Here is a 23,599-nt window from a genome sequence, read left to right on the forward strand (position 1 = left end):
AGCGTTGTATTTTTGTTTTTTCGTTGCGTACTCATCTTTCGATTGGTATTCACCCCTCTCTATCAACTTTCACGATCCAACAAGTAGTATCAGAGCAAGTACTGCTCTGATTTGGTGCAACCACCAATTAGACAGGGGTGAAATTCTTTTTCATTTTTTTTCAGTTTTCAATTTTTCATTATAAATCCAAACTGGTATCGTTACCTTTTTGGAAATATTTTCGTAGTAATTAAGATGAATTTATGCAACACCAATTCAATTTTAGATTCTTTTTAATTTTTTTTCCGCACTACTAATCCAAGACCAAGTCTTGGGATTTCTTGTCTCTTTATCTATTTGTGTGCAAGGCAAAATGTCTCAAGTTGAAGGTTTTAGCATAGTACGCCCCCCCCCCCCTATTCAACAGGGACGACTTCTCCTACTGGAAGAAGCGAATGGAGGTCTACTTGAAGATCGACTTCGACCAGTGGTTCAGTGTCACCAAATTCGCGCACTTCTTAGAGAATCGGAAGACCGATTCTCTGGATCGATCAGTAGAGTTGTATTGTCGGGACGTCATCAGATTGCATGGTGATCCTTTGAGCATTATATTGGATAGAGACCCAAGGTTCAGGTCCTTGTTTTGGCAGAGTCTGCAGCAGGCCTTGGGCACACAGCTCCGTTTCAGTACAACATTCCATCCGCAGACAGATGGACAGCCAGAGCGGACCATCCAGACTTTAGAGGAGTTGTTGAGGTCTTGTGTTATGGATTTTGGAGGCAGCTGGGAGAACCACTTGCCATTAGTAGAGTTCACCTACAACAACAGCTTTCATTCAGCTATTCAGATGGCACAGTTTGGAGCATTGTATGTAGGCCTTGTCGGACCCCCATCCTCTGGGAGGAGGTTGCGGAGGCCCAGCTTCTAGGACCTCAGAGAGTTCAGTAGGAGGCAGAGTGGGTCCGCATTATCAAACGGAGGATGTCTGAGGCACGGGACCGTCAGAAGAGTTATGTCGATTGGAGACGGAAACCCCTGGAGTTCTCTACTTGCGACCATGTATTTCTGAACGTCTCACTCACAAAAGAGGTGAAGAGATTTGGCCTTCGAGGTAAGTTAGCTCCACGATACATTAGGTCTTTCCAGATCTTGGAGAGGATTGGAGCGGTAGCTTACCGTCTGGCGCTACTACCGTCACTGGCAGGCATTCACGGTGTATTTCATGTGTCCATGCTAAGGAAATACGTGTTTGACGCAGCACATATTTTGTCAGACATATCAGTTTCCATTCAGCCTAACGTTACCTATGAGGAAGTTTCGGTACGGATTTTGGAGCACAAAGATCGTCAGCTGTGGAACAAGACTGTCCGACTGGTTAAAGTCGGATGGCAGTATCATTCTGATGAGGAGGCTACTTGGGAGCTCGAGGATACGATCCGAGCTCGATACCATCATCTATTTACATGAGGTATGTGGGTTAGATTTTCGTTCAACATTTATACTATTTAGCTATAGCAAGTACTTGCTGATGGTAAATAACAAAATTTGAGGACCAAATTTTTATTAGTGGGGGAGAATATAAAATATCGTATCAAATAATAATTAAATAATTAAGGTTTAATAGGCAAATAACCTTTAAAAAATTCTTAGGAATTTTTAGAAATATTCTAAGAATTTTTCGGAGATTATATGGCGTATGCTAAGGGGATAAATTATTGGATCAGGGGAAAGCCTGTTTAAGCTACCCGATTTAAACGAGAAAAAGTTTTATTTCCTTAAATATTTAATTTCCCTTTTTCTTATCTTTTCCCGTGCCTATTTCTTCCTCGCCGTTTTCCCGAACTTCTCTTCTCCTCATCTCGCGTCGTCGCCTCGGATCCTTCTCCTCTTCTCTTCCGAGCCACACACCGCTACCAACACCTCTCCTCTTCTCACCGCTGGCCAAGCTTCTTCCTCCCACAGAGTCACCTTCGACCAGGGAGAGGCTCTGTGCCCTAGCCTCCACCCTTCTTCTCTTCTCCCCGACGTCGACGCCACAAGGGAGTTGATTGCTGGCGGCTGAGCATCCCGTCTCCTCCATCGATTGCCTCTGTTCGCTAGTTGTCTTCTTCCCGAGTTACTGCCTCATGCGGGTAGATCTTCGAGCAAAGGAAAGGGGGGAAATGAAGCCCTAGCTCCAGTTCCTTGTCGCGAGCCATAGCATCGATCCACAGCTTGCAGTAGGGAAGCAGCTGCCACCACCTTCTACTTGTCTCCAGCTATGGATCTCTAGCCAAGGCTTCAGATTTGGATCTGCCATCGTTGGTTGCTTGGCTGCCGGGAGACAATCTTCGTCGGAGTTAAATCTGTTGGCACAAATCTGAGGTAAACACTAGTTTATTTACTGATTATGTATTCTGTTGTTGGATTAATGATCTGGACATCGATTCCCTAAATTGGACAACATTGACACCTTGTCGACCACCGTCTACTCCGACCAATAACACCAGCAAATGCTTTACAAGGATTGAAAATTTTAGTGAGTCTATGTTTAGTTATGAATGAACTAATTTTAAAATTTGGGCGAGTTGTTAATTTTGGATCCTATTTTACCTTAAACCAAATTAAGTTAGAAAGATTAGGGATAATTGGTCCAAGTGGTTGCTTGAAAATGATTGAGATTAAATGATGAATTAGGGTTTCCTGATTTAATAGGAATTTGGATTTTGTTAATTGATGTACTTCGAATTAGCTAAAATTATATATATGTCGTTATAGAACTTTGATTCGAGACGGGCGTCTCGACGTAGGATTTCCGGATACGATCTTCTATTGAGGCGGGTACTTCTGACTTATCTCTTTGATATAGTCATTTTAGATATGCATAATAGTTTATAACTAGTAGTAATTTTTATGTTTGCATTTGCTTTGGTATGTCACTATTTGGTTTCTTGTAATATGCCTATATCTTTATCAGTTATACATTCATGCTTATACCATCTTGATTGTTGCCATGTGTACTCTTATTCTTAGAAATAGTGACATACATTGACCTACTATATAGTAGACTCGTTATTTATCATATTTGATTTGTGTACTTAAATTTACGATTCTTAGATCATTGTATGATCTATTTCCTTTTTGATGTATTTTATATGGAGGTGTATACTATCAGTATCTACATGTTTAGTGACATACACCATCTTGCATGATTGCATGCTCAGCGATTGTCGACTCCATTATTATTGAGCACATCGCTAGTTACATAATCTGCACACACAACCACTCATGGGTTAGTGGTACATCAGGCAGGGTGTGTGGCAGTTTGCTCAGCCAATGCTCCACTGGTCCACTCATGGGTAACGTGACGCAGCGTGGTAGCACAATAGGGATCCCTCCTCTGGACTGTCTTAGGGAGATGAGAGCATTGCGCTCCCCTACTCCATTTGGGGTAGGAGGATAGGTGTACTCCGACAGCATCCTTTCCACTCGGTCACTCAGGAGGAGTGATGGCAGAGTGCATAGCTGTCATAGCCCTACCCATGCACTTGTTAGCAGAGATGGAAGTATTACGTTGATTATACTCTTGGCGTATGTGTATATATGTTAGGTGAGTATTGTTTGAGGTGTATTGTCGATTATATCTATGTTGATATATGCACATAGATTCGGTATGTATTGTTGGAGGTATCATGCTAATTATACCCGTGTAGTGTGTGTGTTTGGTGTGTACTAATTGGAGGGTCATGTCGTTTATACCTATGTTGTGTGTGCAAGTTTGTCAGGTGTATTATTAGTAGTGTCATGATGATTTTACCTATGTTGAGTGTCTATATTATGTTATTGGTTGTATTACCCTGTCAACCAATTCTTCTACTAGTGGATGACTCACTACGATGTTGAGAGAGTTGACGATGGATTTGATTTGCTTACTAGGTTGTTATACCCTTGTCTGCCCACAGTGATTTGTGGTAGAGTGATCTCATGCAGTCTCTAGTTAGATAGTTAGATGTCATGGTCACTTATGGATTGTTTGTGGTGGAGCGTTGCTCCCATATATTTTGGATTGTTGTGGTGGAGCGCTGCTCCCATATGTTATGGATTGTTTGTGGTGGAGTGTTGCTCCCGCATATTATGGATTGCTTGTAGTCGAGCGTTGCTCCCATATAGGTTACAATACTGGTGGTAGAGCGTTGCTCCCACATAGGTGGTATTTCTTGTGATGGAGCGTTGCTCTCACATTCGATGATTTATTCTTTGGTGATTTGTAGTTAGTGATCAGATTTCAGACTTGTTGTTGGGGATCTTATTGTTGAGTATGCTTGTTGTACGGGCATTATAAGTTCTTGGTTTTACCATTTAGGCTTACAGAGCCCTAGATGTTTTCATGGACTCGATGATTTTGGTATTCTTAGGTTGTTTGGATCGGTTTCCATTGTCTTTGTTGACGATGTTGTGATCTATTTCTAATCCAAGGAGAACCACGTACACCATCTTCGCATAATTCTAGAGATGTTTCGACGAAAACATCTATATTAGAAGTTCATGTGGTCAGAAACCTGCGATACCAGCTTCCAGGAGCTAAAGCAGAGATTAGTGTCAGCATCAGTTCTGGTTTTACTTCTAGAGAGGACAAATTCGTACTCTACACCGACGCTTCTTTATAGAGTTTGAGCGTTATTTGATGCAGCGTGGCAAGGTAGTCTCCTATGCTTCTCGTCAGTTGAAGGAACATGAGAAGAAATACCCAGTACACGATTTGGTGTCGACCGCCATTAACTTTGCCTTAAAAAAAATTGGCGACATCATCTATAGGGTATTACATTTGGGATTCTGAAGGATCAAAAGAGTCTCAAATGTCTTTTCACCCAGAAGGAATTCAATCTCTGACAGAGGAGATAGATGGAGTTCTTGAAGGATTATGATTGTACCATTAGCTACCATCCGGGGAAAGCTAATGTGGTTGTCAATGCGCTTAGCCGGAAGTCCAGAGGGACTTTGGCTTGTCACCGAGTTTTAGTCATGGACTTGATTCAGGGTTTCTCTGAGTTAGGCCTTGAGGAGAAGGAACAGACAGAGCAGGGTATTCTTGTTACCATGGTTGCTCAGTCGTCGATCAAGACGAGGATTCGAGAGGCCCAGACCGGTGATCAACGCTTACAGTTTATTGGCAACCAGATAACTTTTGGGCAGCAGACTGAGATCACCCTAGATGATGAGGGTATTATTTATTTCTGAGGTAGATTATGCATACTGCAATCTCATCCGGTCTTGGAGAAGCTACTTCAGGAGGTTTATCGCTCTCGATTTGCCATCTACCTAGGTGGAACCTGTATGTATAGAGGTTTGAGGCGCTCCTATTGGTGGAATGGCATAAAGAAAGATATTGTGGAGTTGTAGCTAGATGTCTTGTCTTGTCTGTCATCACTATAGAGTTTGTAGTGGGATTGCCTAGGACACAACGAGGTCATGACGCGATTTAGGTAATCGTTGACTGATTAACCAAATTCGCACATTTCTTAGAGAATCGGAAGACCGATTCTCTAGATCGATTAGTAGACTTGTATTGTCGGGAGGTCATCAGATTACATGGTGATCCTTTGAGCATTATATTGGATAAAGACCCAAGGTTCACGTCCTGGTTCTGGCAGAGTCTGCAGCATGCCTTGGGCACACAACTCCGTTTCAGTACAGCATTCCATCCGCAGACAGATAGACAGTCAGAATAGTCCATTTAGACTTTAGAGGAGTTGTTGAGGTCTTGCGTTATGGATTTTGGAGGCAGCTAGGATGACCACTTGCCATTAGTAGAGTTCGCCTACAACAACAGCATTCATTCAGCTACTCAGATGGCACAGTTTGGAGCGTTGTATGTAGACCTTATTGGACCCCCATCCTCTGTGAGGAGGTTGGGGAGGCCCAGCTGCTAGGACCTCAGAGAGTTTAGTAGGAGGCAAAGTGGGTCCGCATTATCAGACGAAGGATGTCCGAGGCGCAGGACTGTCAGAAGAGTTATGCTGATTGGAGACGGAAACCCCTGGAGTTCTCTACTTGTGACCATGTATTTCTGAATGTCTCACCCATGACAGGGGTGAAGAGGTTTAGCCTCCGATGTAAGTTAGCTCCACGATACATTGGGCCTTTCCAGATCTTGGAGAGGATTGGAGCGATATCTTACCGTCTGGTACTACTACCGTCGCCGGCAGGCATTCGCGGTGTATTTCATGTGTCCATGCCGAGGAAATACATGTCTGTCCCAGCACATATTTTGTTAGACATATTAGTTTCCATTCAGCCTGACGTTACCTACGAGGAAGTTCTGGTACAGATTCTGGACCACAAAGAGTGTCAGTTGCGGAACAAGATTGTCCGACTGGTTAAAGTCAGATGGCAGTATCATTCTGACGAGGAGGCTATTTCGGAGCTCGAGGATATGATCCGAGCTCGATGCCCCCATCTATTTACATGAGATATGTGGGTTAGATTTTCGTTCAGCATTTATACTGTTTAGTTATAGCAAGTACTTGCTAATGGTAAATAACAAAATTTAGGAACCAAATTTTTATTAATGGAGGAGAATGTAAAATACCGTATCAAATAATAATTAAATAATTAAGGTTTAATAGGCAAATAACCTTAACAAAAATTTTAGAAATTTTTAAAAATTTTCTGTGAATTTTTCGGAGCTTGTATGGCGTATGCAAAGGGGATAAATTATTGGGCCAGGGGAAAGCCTGTTTAAGCTACCCGATTTAAACGAGGAAAAGTTTTATTTCCTTAAATATTTATTTTTCCTTTTTCTTATTTTTTCCCGTGCCTATTTCTTCCTCGTCGTTTTCTCGAACTTCTCTTCTCCTCATCTCGCGTCGTCGCCTCCGATCCTTCTCCTCTTCTCTTCCAAGCCGCACACCGCCGCCAACACCTCTCCTCTTCTCACCGCCGGCCAAGGTTCTTCCTGCCTCAGAGTCACCTTCATCTAGGGAGAGGTTCTGTGCCCTAGCCTCCACCCTTCTTCTCTTCTCCCCGACACCGACGCCACAAGGGAGCTGATCACCGGTGGCTAAGCATCCCGTCTCCTCCATCGATTGCCTTTGTTCGCCTGTTGTCTTCTTCCCGAGTTGCTGCCTCATGTGGGCAGATCTTCGAGCAAAGGAAAGGGGGTAAACGAAGCCCTAGCTCCAGTTCCTTGTCGCGAGCCATAGCGTCGATCCATAGCTTGTAGTAGGGAAGCGACTACCACCACCTTCTACTTGTCTCCAGCTGTGGATCACTAGCCAAGGCTTCGGATTTGGATCTGCCATCGTTGGCTACCTGGCTGCCGAGAGACAGTCTTCATCGGAGTTAAATCTATTGGCACAGATCTGAGGTAAACACTAGTTTATCTACTGATTATGTATTCTGTTGTTGGATTAATGATCTAGACATCGATTCCCTAAATTGGACAACATTGACACCTTGCCGACCACCACCTATTCCGGCCAATAACACCAGGAAATGCTATACAGGGGTTCCAGAAATTTTGGTGAGTTTGTGTTTAGTTATGATTGAACTAGTTTTAGAATCTGGGCGAGTTGTTGATTTTGGATTCATATTTTAGCTTAAACCAAATTAATCTAGAAAGATTAGGGATAATTAGTCCAAGTGGTTGTTTGAAAATGATTGAGATAAAATGATGAATAAGGGTTTCCTGGTTTAATAGGAATTTGGATTTTGTTAATTGATCTACTTCGAATTAGCTAAAATTATATGTATGTCGTTACAGAACTTTAATTCGAGACGGGCGTCTCGACGTAGGATTTCTGGATACGATCTTCTATTGAGACGGGTACTTCTGACTTATCTCTTTGATAGTCATTTTAGATATGCATAATAGTTTATAACTAGTAGTAATTTTGCATTTGCTTTGGTATGTCACTATTTGGTTTCTTGTAATATGCCTATATCTTTATCAGTTATACATTCATGCTTATACTATCTTGATTGTTACCATGTGTACTCCTGTTCTTAGAAATAGTGACCTACATTGACCTATTGTGTAGTAGATTCGTTATTTGTCATATCTGATTTGTGTACTTAGATTTACGATTCCTAGATCATTGTATGATCTATTTTCTTTTTTGTGCATTTTATATGGAGGTGTATACTGTCAGTATCTACATGTTTAGTGACATACACCATCTTGCATGATTGCATGCTGAGCGATTGTCGACTCCATTATTGTTGAGCACATCGTTAGTTACATAATCTGCACACACAACCACTCATGGGTTAGTGGTACATCAAGCAGGGTGTGTGGCAGTTTGCTCTGCCAGTGCTGCACTGGTCCACTGATGGGTAGCATGACGCAGCGTGGTAGCACGACAGGGATCCCTCCTCTGGACTGTCTCAGGGAGATGAGAGATTGCGCTCCCCCACTTTGATTGTGGTAGGAGGATAGGTGTACTCTGATAGCATCCTGTCCACTCGGCTACTCAGGAGCAGTGATGGTATAGTGCACAACTATCATAGCTCTACCCACTCGATCTTACCATCTCGTGTTAGATGGTTGACTGACGTCAGGGGTGACACATGTCATTTTGCACCATTTTACATGATTGTTACATATTGGTTACTGCATTTTGGTGATTGCATATGTTTAACATGCATACAGGTGACATTTTGTATCTAGTCTGACGACCCTTATGTTCCGAATAGGAGGTCCTGGTGAGTACAGTTTTTTTTAGCCCTTTCCAGTCTGTATTTCCTACTTTTGTTCAGGAAACTGTACCGCATGATTATTACTGTTAGTTATAACTTATTATGCCTATCTATCTGGTATCCGCTGAGTTGTTGAACTCACACCATTGATATATTATTATTTCAAGCTTTAGTTAGATATTAGTGGAGTCGTTTGGAGTATCCTATCTTCCGATCCTACGTCACATCCGAAGACTTATTTTCTGGTTTATTTAGTACTTTATTTGGTTTATGTATTCGGTGTACTTAGCTTTGTATATTCCGGAGTTGTTTCTGGATTGTTGTGATGTGGTGTCTTGTATTGTTTTGTTGTATGGTGTAAGCCTAGCTGACTAGCAGTCTTATTTTTTTGTTTGTAATGATTTTCTATCATTTTCTGCTATGTTATTATTTTTAGTACAGTCGTGTGGATTGTTTAGTATATATAACTGCGTGGTTGTGTTTTTAGTACAGTCGTGTGGGTTGTTTAATATATAACTGCGTGGTTGTGTATGTTTTCCAGCCGTGTGTGGCTGATATATACTTGTGGTTGTATAAATGATTCAGATTGTCACGTGTACAAGGGGAGATGCTGCCGGATTTTTTCCTCTGGCCGAGACTCCTTGGGGGTGTGACAGTATGAGACTTTCATTGAATTCCCTTTGAACTAATTGACTCTCGGGGAGAGTTTTTGATGTGTGTTAAAGGGGAAGAAAAATGTAAGGTTTAAGTTAAAAACCTTCATTCATGCTTAGGCATAGGATGAAGTTGGGCTAATGAGTTAGCGTAACTTAAATATATTGTCAAATATAAAAAATGGGGAGATTGCTGGGAGATTATTTGTGCAATCATCCTAAAGTCAAGGTTGACTAGTTTAACTAAGCTCGAGTGGATTCGAGCTTGAGTTTTGATATTTGGATAATATGTGGGACACTATATGAGAAGAGGTCAAATAGGTTCAGGTTGACTGGATATTTGACGATATGTGAGATGAGAGTCAAGTAGGTTATGGAAGACTGAATATTTGACTAGAAAGCCCTAATTGGAGATTAGACAAAGTAAAGTCCTAACTCGAGAGTCAGGCAAGGGTAAAGTCCTAACTCAAGAGTTAGGTAAGGGCAAAGTCTTAATTGGAGATTAGGCAATTAAAATCTTAACTCGAGGGTTAGACAAGGGCAAGTCCTAATAATGGTCAGGCAAAGGAAAGTCCAAGTGGATCAAGGTGGACCGTACGTTAGCAAAGGAAAGTCCAAGTGGGTCAAGGAGGAATGTACGTTGGCAAAGGAAAGTCTATGTGGGTCAAGGAAAACCACACGTTGACAAAAAAAATGTCCAAATGGGTCAGGGAGAACTGCACGTTGGTAAAGTAAAGAACTAACTGAGGTTAGACAAAAGAAAGTCCAAGTGCGTTAAGGAGGATCACACGTTGGCAAGGGAAAGTCCTAACTAAGGTTAGCCAAGAGAAAAATTCAAGTAGGTCAAAGAAGACCACACTTGATGATTAAAAGTCTAACGGAAAGTTGACACAAAAGGAAGTCCTAATAGGTCATGGTTGACCAGAGATTGGGTAAGGGAACTCTAGACTTGATCATGCAAGTTAGGGTTAGCTAATCGATTAAGGCAATTAATTGACCCTGAGATAATCGATTGGAGCAATCAATTAAGCTCTTCCCAATCAATCAGATGATCGATTGGGAACTATTTGTCACAAGAGAAGAGAAGACATGAATCGATTGTGGCAATCGATTAAGCCTTCACCAATCGATTAAGTTAATTGATTGGGAGCCTAAATCGCGAGCATAGAGAGGTGCTAAATAAATTAGCCAATAGATTTAGGCTTCTCCAATCGATTGGGGAGTTGTTTTGTCACAAGGAGTTTAATCGATTAGGTAATCGATTAACAGGACTTAGCGAGCAAACAACGGGCTTATGAGTCGATCAAGTGATTGATTGAGGTCATCTTAATCGATTGGGAGAAGAAGAAAAGAACCGTTGGAGATTTGGACGACTAGATTAGCTCAGATCTGACGTGACAACTGATTGGGGGTAAGGCTAATCGATTGGGAGCCCTAATTCGTGCGATATAAATGCTTTCGTGAAGATTCAAATGAAACCCTTCTTCTCCACTCTTCATCGCCAGTTCTTGAAGCTTTTTTGATGACAAGTGTTGCTGCACTTTCCAAGTATCAAGAGGTAATCCATTGCAACAAGAGATCAAGAGCAAAAGTCATTCATTGTTGTAGTTATTTCCTTGTTCTTGTTGAAATTCTTGTTGTATTTCTCGTATTTGTTTGTACAAGATTTCTCCGCCTCCTAGAAGGAGGTTTTCATAGTGTACTGTGAGTTAGAAGAGTGAATCCTTGAATTAGTCACATGGATACCAAGTAAAATCAAGGTGTTAGCATTGCTTTGAGTTTTCCTCTACAAATCATCATCAATAAAGCGATTGGTGCTAGTCACCTCCCTCTAGCTCCTAAAGTGTCCTAACAGAATGATGCTATAGTATTAACAAAGTTCCTTTTTTGGGCACACAACGGGTTTTCTCTTTGTTTTTTTTAGGTTCTCTTCTTGTCTCCTCCTCTAATTTTCCTTTTTGTTCACCCATAGGATAATTGATATCCTATTGTAAAACATGGCAAACTAAATATTTGTTAGCATTTCGAGCCGCAAAAATCATTTTTTGCGTTGTGGAAACCCCGAAGCTAGCCACGGATCCGTGCGAAGATATATTTAAAATTAAATAATGTACATGGTTCTACCCTAGATCTACCTTAGATCTACATAAAAAGAGATTATACCTTTGTTGCAAAGCCCTTCGCTTATCCCGCTCGTCCAAGAGTTACCGGATCTCGTAGGGTGTAAAGTGTACACCCCTCTAAAAGTATCCACACAGACAAAAGGTGGAGAAGGACCACTTAGAGTGTGCTAGCACTCTTGGGTGGCTCGGCAATGGAGGAGAGGGAGAGAACAAGAGAATGAGAGGAGGAAGAAGAAGACTTCAATGAGCACACAATTGCTTCAATTCACCATTAAAGTGGTCGGCCACTATTCTAGAGGTTTTATACCTCCATGTAATACCAAGAGTCATGACTCTTGGTCTCCCTCATGAGGTGGCACACACTTGATGTAGCCTTGATGATGTGGACCATCATCATTGGTCGGCCCCCCATGCCATGTCACAATGAAGTGGCATTTGGTCAAGTCAAACTTAACCCTTCATCTTCCCTCTCAAGTCAAGTCAAACTTGACTCATTTATCTCCCATGGTTGATCAAATCTAACCATTGATTCAAGTCAATTTGATTTAATGAATCTCTATCCATTAAATTAAATTGATTCAATGAGTCATAATCTAAATTAGACTCATTTGACACATGAATCAAATTGAGTCCAACTCAATTAGTCTAATTTGGATTACTCTTAATCCAATTTGGTTCATCACATGAACCTAATCCTCTTAGTCCATCATATGAACATATTCTCCATCTAATTGCCCTTTGTGTGTGATCCTATAGGTTCTTTTAACGTTGGCAATGCTCCTAAACCCATTTAAAAGCATAAGTAATGAGCGGTATCTAGCAACACATCATTACTACCCAAGTTACAAGAATGTTGAGATCCAACATCACCTTTATGACTACTAATTGTGACTTTCACAATATGTGACAATGTTCTTCTATCTTTGACATCTAAATTGATCAAATGAGGCATAGACCATGTCATCCTCTAGTCAATTTATATCTTGAACTCCAAGTAGACTTACTCTAATCAAATGAGCTCAATATCTCATATTGACTCATTTGGGCATGACCATGCACTTAGTGGTCTCACTCTATCAAGAATCATGATGTCTCTCCCATCATATATGAGGGATAGATCACATTCACATCACTCACATCCCTCTGCATAATTTGTTACATACCCAGTAATCGCCTTTATAGTCCACCTAGTTACAGGTGACGTTTGACGAAGCCAAAGTATGCAACTCCTTATGTAAGGAACCATGGTGACTTTAGGTCCAAGGACTGATAGTCATACTAATAGTCACATGAGAAAGTATATGACACTCATATAACGATCCATGATACTTTCTCATGGCGAGTCATTCAGTATACATTCTCCAATGCATACCCATGTGTCAACTTGATATCCCTATATCCATGATTTGTGAGATCAAGTCATCGAGTTGACGTACATGCTAGTCTTATCGCATTAACATTGTCCCTGAATGTTAATACTTGACTAGGAATTATTAAGAGTAGTGTTTTCTATATCATCTCACTATCAATTCAATCAATCGATTGATCTAGATAAGAACCTTCTACTCAAGGATGTTATTATACTTAGTTATTTGGCACCAATACAGGTAAGTATAATAACCATAAAGAAATGCCTTTATAAATATATATAGGAATATGATACATCGAGTCCATACAACAATCAGCATATGATTGGCTCTAGGGCTCTAACTAACAATATTAATGTTGAATAGGCGAATAACCTTATTGGAATTTTTAGGAATTTGTAGAAATTTTCTAAAAATTTTTTGGAACTTGTATGATGAGTTAAAGGGGATCAATTATTGGGCTAAGGGAAAATCTGTTTGGAATACCCAATAGTGGGAGTTGATTGAGGAGTTAACCTTAGGTTTAATTAAAGATACCTAAGGTAATTTATTTTTTTATTTTATTTTCCTTATCTCCTCTCTGTTTTCTCTCGAACTCGTGCCCTAACCCATCCTCACGCCGATTTCTTCCCCTCTTCCTCTCATCTGCTCGAGCGCCGCCAACTTCTCCTCTCGCGACGCCGAGCCACCGCTGTCTTCTCTTCTTCTCCGAGCAACGCCGACCATCTCATCGTCGACCGATCTCCTCTTCTCGTCCACAGCTCGATTTTGCCAGCAATTCATCACCGCTGACGCCGGAATGTCACCCGATCCTTCGCCCCTTCCTCGCGATTTCACCACACCGCACGCTCTTATGCGCCGGCGCCCTAGCCTGAAGCCGAGCACCCCAGGTCCATTAGTTCTGTGCCCTAGCTGTCGGCCCGATCCTGTCTTCCTTGCCAACTCCAATCGTCGCTTGCCTAGTTTCCGTCGGGGAGGAAACTGCCAGCAACGAGAGCTGGTAGTGGCTTTTGGGAGGCGTCGGCCACAGACCTCTGGCACCAACTGATTGCTATTGCTTACTGTCGGAGAGGAAGAGAATTGGGGTAAGGCATGTAGGGATCTGGTTTCCAATTCTTGTGCTAAGTGGGTTAATTGATCACAGTGGTGTTTTCTTGGTTTCCAGCAGCAGCTTCTCTATCCGGCAGCACCCTCCCTGGCCGTGGATCAGCAGGAGAAGTTGTGAGTTTGAAGTTGTAGAGAATTTGATCTTGTTGTAGATCATGGGATTATTTGTATATTGTAGATGATAGGTTCATATTTGGGAGAGTTTAAGTTGATTTAGATTTAGATTTAAATCTAATTGAATAGTGGTATGATCAAGGTTAATGGGCTAACCCTAGTTGACTTATGGATTATAATTAGTGGATTAATCAATAGATCGGCTTAGTGATTATATCGAATAGGGGATTTTATTTAGCCATTTAACTCGTATGATTTTAGCTAAATAAAAGTTATACATATGATTGATGCAGGACTTTGATTCGAGACAGGTGTCTCGACGTAGGATTTCTGGATATGATCTTCTTTGAGGCGGGTACTTCTGACTTATCTCTTGATATAGTCATTTTAGATATGCATAATAGTTTATTTCTAGTGGTAATAATTATGTTTGCATATGCTTTGATATGCCACTATTTGGTTCTTGTTGTCTGCCTATATCCCTATCTGTTATGTATTCCTACTTATATTTTTCTTTGATTGTTGCCATGTGTATCCCTGTTCATAGAAATAGTGACTTGTATTACTACTGTGTAGCAGTCTTGTTGTTTGTCATATATGATTCGTGTACTTAGGTTTTTGATACCTAGATCATTGTATGATTTATTCCTTTTAGTGCATTTTATATGGAGGTTATATTGTCAGTATCTACATGTTAGTGCCACGCACTATCTTGCATGATTGCATGTTGTGCGATTGTCGGCTCCATTATTATTGAGTGCATCGCCAGTTACATGATCTGCACACACAACCACTCATAGATTAGTGGTACATCAGGAAGGGTATGTGCAGTTTGCTCTGTTAGGGCTCCGCTGGTCCACTCCTAAGTAGTGATGACTACAGCGTGTAGCGGGCAGGGATCATTCTCCTTGACTATGATACAGGGAGATAAGAGCATTGAGTTCCCCCACTCTGTTTGGGATAGGAGGATAAGTGTACTCCGACAACATCCTGTCCACTCGATTACTCAGGAGTAGTGATGGCAGAGTGCACAGTTGTCATAGCCCTACCCACTCGGTCTCACTATTGCGTGTGAGATGACTGACTGACATTAGGGGTGACACATGTCATTTTTGCATCATATGTATAAATTGTATTTATTATTTGTTATTGCTGTATTTTGAATGCTGCATTTGTTTGGGGTGCATATGTTTGACATGCATACAAGTGACATTTTGTATCTGGTCTGACGACCCTTTACATTCAGATAGGAGGTCTTGGTGAGTATAATTTTCTTCAACCCCTTTTCAGTTTGCATTTCCTTTTATTGTTCAGAAAATTATACCGCATGATTAGTACTATTAGTTTATATTTTATTATGCATGTCCATCTGGTATCCGCTGAGTTCTTGAACTCACCCCGTTGATTATTTTTATTTCAGGTTAAAGTCGTCAGGAGGTTCCAATTGTTAGTCCCCTTGCCGCAAGAACTTTTGATTTGGTCTTTTGGTTTTTAGTTATTTGCTTAGCGCCATGTTTCAAACTTATATTGGTTTTACACTCTGACTTTTATGTGGTTTGTCTTTAAGTATGGTACTGGTTGAGTTTTTGCTTGATTGGTATATTTCTATTTGTTATGTTTTGCTATGCGCCTGTCGATCGACAGAATAGCTCAGTTTAGATGTTATTTTTGCTTTCTTTTGTATTGTGGTGACAACTGGAGGCTGTTTTGATATAAACTGCGTGGTTTGTTAACTATTTTTATTGTTATTGTTCCGGCCATATTAACCGAGGTTAGTGTGGCTCGGAGGGCTTGTAGTAATGTCTTATATTGCCACCGGTATAAGGGAGATATTACCGAAATTTTTTCTGATAAGGATTACCTGAGGCGTGACACCTATTCAGAATCAAACATCGAAATACATATATAGCGTTATCAAATTAAGCTCAAATAAAGCATGATGGGCTTATAATTAAGTTGAAACTTCATTCAATAAAAGAAACTTAGATAATTTTAAAATTTTATTCATGCCTAATGCAACGATTTTAATTTCTTTTTTTTTTTAATCAAAATGCCATTCTTTAATTAAGTGATCTAGAGGTAACCTAGAAGAATATAATACGTATTTTGATCTTATAATAAAGAGAAATATTAAAGGTGTTTTGAAGCTAATGAAGTATAAAAGCATTAATGTTATTAATTATGTATGGTATGAATTTTTTAAAAATATTTATGTGAAACCAAAACTTGGGAGATCACTACAAGAGAACGTGGTTTGAAAAATCACTTCCAAATTTGTTTACACCAAACCAATTTATTTTGAAATTTAAATGAGAAAGCAAGTAAAAATAAAAATAAAAAACTTTTTGCAAAGATAATAAAAAATAACCTTAAACAGAATATAACATTCAAGAGTGACTTGAAGTGAAAATAATTTTACACAGTAATTCTCACAAAATCAAATTATTTTAAAACTTAGGCAATACAAATAAATACAGAGGCTTAGAAGTTGCAAAAAAAAACGCTTATGAAGACTAGAACATTAACTAAACAAAGCACACATAATCAACATAGCAACACCATTTGAGCCCAAGTCCATATTACAGCCAGCCTGGTATATTGCTCTATTCAGTGAGTTTGCTCTCTATATTGAAAGTAGTATAATCAACATGGTTAACATTTGACAACCCGTTTAGCAAGCTTTCCACTTCATCAACATTGTGTTGTCCTACGAACGGGTGTTTCTTAAGAGTTCTCAATCCGTTTAGCTCCTCGGCCACTTCCTTCATAGTTGGTCTATCTTTTCCTTTCGACTTTAAACACTCCTTGATAAGTACAGTAAGTTTTTGAATAAATTCCATATTAGCTTCCAATTTCACTTGATTGTCTAAGATATCTGAAACCCTATTCTGATTCTCCAATATTGTAAAAGTCGACACCAAACTCTTTTGTTCTTCAGATTCTTCAAAACTAATAACCTTCTTACCTGTAAATAGCTCCAAGAGAACCACACCAAAACTATAAACATCACTTTTATATGTCAACTCATATGTCATCAAACACTCTGGATCAATATAACCATGAGTGAATTGCAACAATGTAGCAAATTGTTTCTCCCCCTTGGGAATCATCTTTGAAGCTCCGAAGTCTGAAATTTTTGCTGTGTAATCCATATCTAAAAGTATATTAGAGGGTTTCACATCTCCATGAATGATTTGAGGTGAAGCTTTTGAATGCAAGTAGTCTAAAGCATCAGCCGACTCATAAGCAATTAGCAGTCGAGTATCCAAGGAAGTTGGAGCTTGATTCTCATTTTCATGAATTAAATGAAACAATGTTCCATTCGAGACAAACTCATAGACCAATAATGGCATCTCAGTCTCTAAACAACAACCCAAGAGATTGACTATGTTGACATGGTTAATATATGATAAAATAAGTGTCTCTGTTCCAAATTGTTTTTTTAAATCCTCATTGATAATCTTAGGCTTCTTTATGGCAACAATAATTTGGTTTTCCAAAACTCCTTTATATACAACTCCATTTCCTCCTTTCCCAATAATATTTTTGTCATCAAAATGATTTGTTGCCTTCTCTAATTCTTTGCTTTCAAATATCTTAAATTTGTTGAGGCCTCTTTCTAACTTCATTTTTTCCACTAATTCATAGCCTCCATGTTGTTTGAAATATTTTCTTTTCGTCTCTTCAAGTTTTCGTCTGTGATAGACTATATAGAGACACATAATGAATACTAAGAAAATGATTACACCACTGCCACCACCTGTAAGGTTCATACATACATGTCATCTTTATGTTCTGAGTTTATGTTAAATTTTGATGATTCAAATTAATTTAATTGCTATAAATTTAATGGCACATGCATGGGGTGCAGTGTCAGTGTGTTCACCTAACTATAAATGCCTAATCATGCAAACCTTTTAGCATGTTAATTATTCGAATAGCATATTTAAAGATCCTTTCGAGGCTAATGTCATTATATTCTTGGCTGGTGGGTTCAAGAGAAATTAATTCTTACCTATAGTCACCTTTATTCCAAAGGGAAGTTTCTGAGACTGTGCTGGGATGCATGTTCCATTGTAAGCGTCACCGTGCGTGCCTTCGGGGCATTGACAATTATAACTACCATGCAGGTTCTGGCAGGTGGCGCCTTGTGAGCATAAATGTGATTGCTGATTGCACTCATCGATGTCTAAAATATATTCAAGTGCAAAAACTACAGAATGAGGCACAATCGCATGCATTTAGAAATTAGGCAAAACATATATAAAATTGAAAGCAGCTAGAATAATTAATTAATTTAATTAATTGGTATAAATGACGTACAGACCTTGGCAGCCGTCGGAGACGTAAGGATTGCCTGGTATTTGATACGGCGTACAGTAGGTGATCCCAAAAATAGTGAGGTCGAAAGACAAGTTGACGTGGTGATCAAAAGTTAAGAGATAGTGGTAGTTAAGATCGGATCCTCAGAACTTGGCTTCCTTCTTATCTTATAGGTATGACTTTCAGTTTACCCTCGGGCTGACTAGACTCCTAAGATTCAGTCCCTCATTTCTTATGCGTATGATCCTTAGCATACCTCCGATTGACCCGTGCCGATCGGACTTTGCCAAGAGATAACACTATCAGGGAATCACAATTACCTGTTGAGAATAATACTATGCGTCAAGGAATATTCCGATACTCTGCCACATGCACACAGTAGAACCTTTCTTACTGAATGAAAGCCCGTCATACATCCTCCATCACCTGAATACTCTAACACCAGACATTCTGACCGCTTCATTATTGCAGATGTTATGAGAAGCAGTATAAAAAGAAATATTTTCCGTTGATTAGGTATGTGCACATACGCACGCATCTACTGCTATTCTTCTGACTTGAGCGTCGGAGTGTTAGTGCTAGTGATCCCCTCCATAATTCTCCCCCCAACGCTCCCGTGCGACTCTCTCTATGGTGTACCTAGGGCCATGGGTACCAACTGTCTTCCCCTGCCCCGTGTGAAGGTCCGAGATTAGTAACGCATCTTCGAGTTCTAGCACCCAAGTTGTCTTTCAGTCAACGTTCCTGTCCTCGTCACTGGATCTCTCCGTTTGACTTAGTTCCCGGATGAGATCAACATATATAGGATTTTTAGTTTGGGCACCCATGATGGGTGTCAGTGTGCCACCATTTAAGATCTATAATTTTTTTTCTTTGACATAGTTAAATTTTAATTATATAGTATATAGAATACATATATTGGAAAAAGTGAGAAAGGATGCTTTTGTACCTTGACATCCGTCAGGAAGGTAAGGATTTCCATCGTAACCATGTTTGCATATGCATCTATACCCTTCATTTTTTACATCCAAACATGAGCTGTTTTCATAGATACATGCGAAGGTGGCGTTGTCTTTTGAAGCATCCTTGCAGGATTGGTTGGCTATTACCCAATTCATGATTGTCTGATCCTTCGAGGAAGTGAAATGTGAATGTCTATTATCTGAAAAGTAAAAATAAATAGTACACTCCAGTTGGCCTTCCTTCAATGAAATTTTGCTCACTACATAATCATCGATCAGGAGAGTTGGAGGGCTGGAGGTTTCCTCGCATGTTAGAGCAAAGCCTTCGTCTCGATAACAACCTTGTTTTAGCCCGAAGGGAAAGGAAATTGTAACATTTCCGCATTTGGATTGACAATCTTTTGCAGGAGTCAATGTAAAATTGTTTTCTGTTAATTAGCACATTCATGAGCGATTAGCTCTAATGTCTATGAATTCTATAAACAATGCATCATTAATTTATTTTGTTCAATTAATTAGCATGTATACTTTTACAATATAATATAGAAGAGATTTAGAACCATTACCTAATTGACAACCATCATGCAGGTAGGGATTGCCCACATAATATGAAGAACACCGACATTTGTAGCCACTCCTATATAATGCATCTTCAAAAAAGACATCATAACATTCACTTTTATCACTACGACATGCATAAGTGTTGGTCCTCTCCATAGCCTCTTTGCATGTTGAATAGTCATTGAGGTACCAAGCGAGAGAGGCCATCATTCCAGTTCTATTCCTATCGTCTATAAATCTTTGGAAGTCATCATAATCAGTTAAGAAATCATCATATATGGTGGCTATGATGCTGGAGGTACTATTGATGATCATATGATCCATTTTCTCATCAAGCCGATTTAACTGAATGGCCAATGAAAGATTGGTAAATCTTACACTATCCATTAAGTCAATGCTACAATATTCATTTCTAGACATATACATCTGCTGAGTAGTTGGAATGTTGATAGTAGTGGAGCATATTGTAGTGCAAGCATCTATCGCACTATTGGTATCCAAATCAACAATAATGGCAGTAACACTACAACCGGCCACATACAATCTGTTAAATTGAAATATGCTTTCAAAATCAGTTGAAAATAATCCAAAAGACAGAGGCAAATCCTTAAGATTGATCAATGCAGTGTTATTAGATTGTGCATCCACATCCAATGTGCCATATGGTGATTCAATGATGACCAGCCCCTCGTTCATATCAAAAGCTCTTACTTGGATATTGCCATCTCCTAACAAGAGTCTTGGATGATCCTGGTCTTGTGAACAAGTAAGATTAAATCCAACAGCATAAGAACAATTAGTGCCAATGCCAAAAGGATACTCAATTTGTATACCACCGCATGTTTTGGAACAATTGGAAGGGAGAGTAAAATTCTCATGTTCCATTAGCCAACTTGTAGCACCCTCCAATGATATCAATAATATAATATGTAACAGCCCTCGCGGGCTGGAACAACTGGTTAAGGCGTGGCATCCTTGCACAATGAGTTGTAGGGTCGAAGGTCCACGGACGCGCACTGGATGAATAATCTGGACCGGCTGTGTTAAATTCCGGAGACACCACGCTTTAACCGGGCCAGCATTCACCACTGATTTACTTCCTCCTAGGATTCCTGTGGGGCCAGGCCTAGGGGGCCGCTGGGCGGCGGGACCCGCCTTTTTTGCACAATAATATAATATGTAACAGCAATATGTGGATGAATTCCATTTTGTATTCCTACAAATTAAATCAACTATCAATAAAATACATCAATTAACAGCATATTTTTATATATATATATATATATATATATATATATATATATATATATATAGGGGCGTAGCTACATAGGGCCAAGGGGGGGCGGCCCCCCCCCCCCCCCCCCCCCTGAAATTTAGGAAAAAAATTAATACAGTAAAATTATTTAAAAATAATTTAATTATAAATTCTAAAAATATCAAATTTTTTTTTACAAATTGTTCAATTAAAACAAATAAGAGAACCCAAACCTTTTTTTTCTTCTCTCAGCCAACTTTTTTCTTTCTCTCGATATTTTTCTCTCTCCCATTGCCTATACTTTTTCCCCTCTCCCTTCTCGTATTTTCTTCTTCCTTCTAATCCCCTTTCCTTTTTTCACTCCCGTGGTCGTCTTCCTCTTATAATCCCCTTATTATTCTTTCCCTTTCCCTAATCCTAATTTTACCCTCAAAATCCTCCGCCGCATATTGATGTCGTTGTCGTCCATGTTGTTATCGCCGAACGCCGCTATCACTAGCACTGATATCGTTTGCTACCAGCGTTGTCATCGTCGCTTCGCCGATACTCCACAGCAAACGCTTTTTGATTAAGGTAAAGTTTTCTTGCTTTATTTCTTTCAATTAAGAATTTAAGTGTTGGAAAAACATATAATGTTAATTTTTCATATATTTATATTTTTGTTTGCTAGTCAAGCATTGTTTGATTTGTTATATGAAGGTGATTAATTTCATTAGCGAGCCTTCAAAAATTTGATCAATTAAATCATATCATTTATTGCAATTCATCATATAATTCACTACAAGAAAACTCACAATTAGCGATGAAATTTAATTTCCGTCGCTAATTAGAAATCAAAATAAATTATAGTCACTAATCAACAAACTAAGTTTCCGTTGCTATTTAAATGATTGAATTAAGTTTCCATCATTAATTAATTTTCTAATTAAGATTTTTATTCTCAATTTTTCTTCCCAGCGCCCTAAAATCTTCCTCTCTGATCGACCACCTCTCCAATCTCTAGCACATTCCTCTCCTCTCCTCTTCGATCTCTAGCATCAGTATGCATCGTCTCATCGGTATGCTCGATCTTCTCCCCTTCCCTCTCCTCTCTTTGTGATAGCTTGGCAGCGGCGTCACAGGGAGAGATCTCGCTTTGGCCGCGACCTCGCTGTGAGGTTTTGCCTGGGCTATGGCCTTGCAGCAAGGTGGCGAGATCAGGCGTAACCTCAACAGCGTGCCATGGTTAGCTTGAATTTGCCCCCCTTGATTGTAAATTCTGACTACGCCGCTGTATATATATATATATATATATATAACTTGAACGGGAACGTGAACCCAAGAAAGATCACAGTCAATTAGAACTGAATTCCAACCACGATCCGATATGGGATCAGGACAAGGGATCTAGGAGATCCCTTCTCCTCAACTTGTTTAGCCATCCACCCAATTGACCCGCTTTGGTGGGTTCATTCTATTTATCTTAAATATAATTTAAGATAATAACTTGTGAATAAATATTAAATTTAATAGAGGTGGAATGTAGTTTTATGATTCCTAAAGCGTTGAATGGAATGAGCTATTCCTTTGAAATGAACCGTTCATGCTTAAACTATTCATCTAAACATCAAAATAAAATCATTGAGAGAATGAATCATTTTGATTCCACTCTATTTATGTGTATCAACACAATCTTGGAGTAAATAAATAGTAATTAAGTAAGACACAGAGAAGTAAGAGAAAAATATTGATATCAAATTTGGCAACCAACTCACTTGATTATGGCCTCTTTCTTCAACCAAAGTACAATTATCCCGTGGGATCTACCTTCTTTATATAGAGAGAGAGCCTTGTGCTAACGTGGAATTTACTTTGATCAAAGGATAAAGATCATGCATGTTTAATAATCCTAAATGAAATAATCATATTTCAGCTTGGATTTGACTTGAAGGAGTATGTGATCAGGCCAATCATTATCATTTCATTTAAAGAGATTAAAACAGAAATCGATAGAAATTAATTTCCTTGGTAGCTTTTTTCCATATCATTATTTTAATCTTCTACATGTTATTTTATTTTAATCTTATACACGCCATGTATATACATTGACGTGCATGAAATTTCAATCATATATTTTTCATTTTCCACAGGATAATCGTTGGTTGTTGTTCTAATAGGCTTCTTAGAGTGGTGAACTAATGCAATTTAGTAAATGTAATTAAAATTAATAGTATATTATATTTAGGTATTATTTTCTTACCTCTATTATTCGTGGATCACTGGATTCACAACGGTTGGTTGAACAAAACGTTGACAAAGAACCAACTCAATACGACTCTTGAATTTTAAAGAGGGATAATTTTTAATTTGAGACTCAAAATTATATTCTGTCTAAGCTCAAGCTGTGAAATTGAAAGATCTATATTTATTATAGGAAACTTGTAATCATCAAGTTTTAGGATAAAAAGTACCATTTATGTCCTCATCCGGGCCTTCGAA

The 23,599-nt window shown here is 39.3% G+C and overlaps 1 protein-coding gene and 1 long non-coding RNA gene across 2 annotated transcripts; one reads left to right on the plus strand and one right to left on the minus strand.

The window, feature by feature from the left end:
• Positions 1 to 13,363: 13,363 nt before the first annotated feature.
• Positions 13,364 to 15,685, plus strand: LOC122031168. The gene is made up of 2 exons (XR_006125772.1): positions 13,364 to 13,884; positions 13,965 to 15,685. It is a non-coding gene; the product is annotated as an uncharacterized LOC122031168 (long non-coding RNA).
• Positions 15,686 to 16,483: 798 nt separating this feature from the next.
• LOC122031167 (wall-associated receptor kinase 1-like) lies at positions 16,484 to 22,887 on the minus strand. The gene is made up of 5 exons (XM_042590289.1): positions 22,876 to 22,887; positions 19,872 to 21,082; positions 19,293 to 19,733; positions 18,036 to 18,209; positions 16,484 to 17,780 (listed from the first exon to the last, which is right to left on the minus strand). The coding sequence occupies exons 2-5, from the start codon at positions 20,749 to 20,751 to the stop codon at positions 16,624 to 16,626; spliced, it is 2,652 nt and encodes an 883-aa protein (XP_042446223.1). The 5' UTR covers positions 20,752 to 21,082; positions 22,876 to 22,887; the 3' UTR covers positions 16,484 to 16,623.
• Between the last annotated feature and the right edge of the window lie 712 nt (positions 22,888 to 23,599).

Source organism: Zingiber officinale, chromosome 11A (genome assembly GCF_018446385.1).
Source record: "Zingiber officinale cultivar Zhangliang chromosome 11A, Zo_v1.1, whole genome shotgun sequence".
Classification (NCBI taxonomy): Eukaryota; Viridiplantae; Streptophyta; class Magnoliopsida; order Zingiberales; family Zingiberaceae; genus Zingiber; species Zingiber officinale.

Bases quoted from the DNA above. Each gene is read 5' to 3' on its own strand.
- LOC122031167 (XM_042590289.1), bottom strand. From the start codon at position 20,751: ATGGAACATGAGAATTTTACTCTCCCTTCCAATTGTTCCAAAACATGC. The intron at 19,734-19,871 runs GTAATGGTTCTA...GCTAATTAACAG, and splicing joins GCATGATGGTTGTCAATTAG to AAAACAATTTTACATTGACT. The intron at 18,210-19,292 runs GTACAAAAGCAT...AATATATTTTAG, and splicing joins CCTTCCTGACGGATGTCAAG to ACATCGATGAGTGCAATCAG.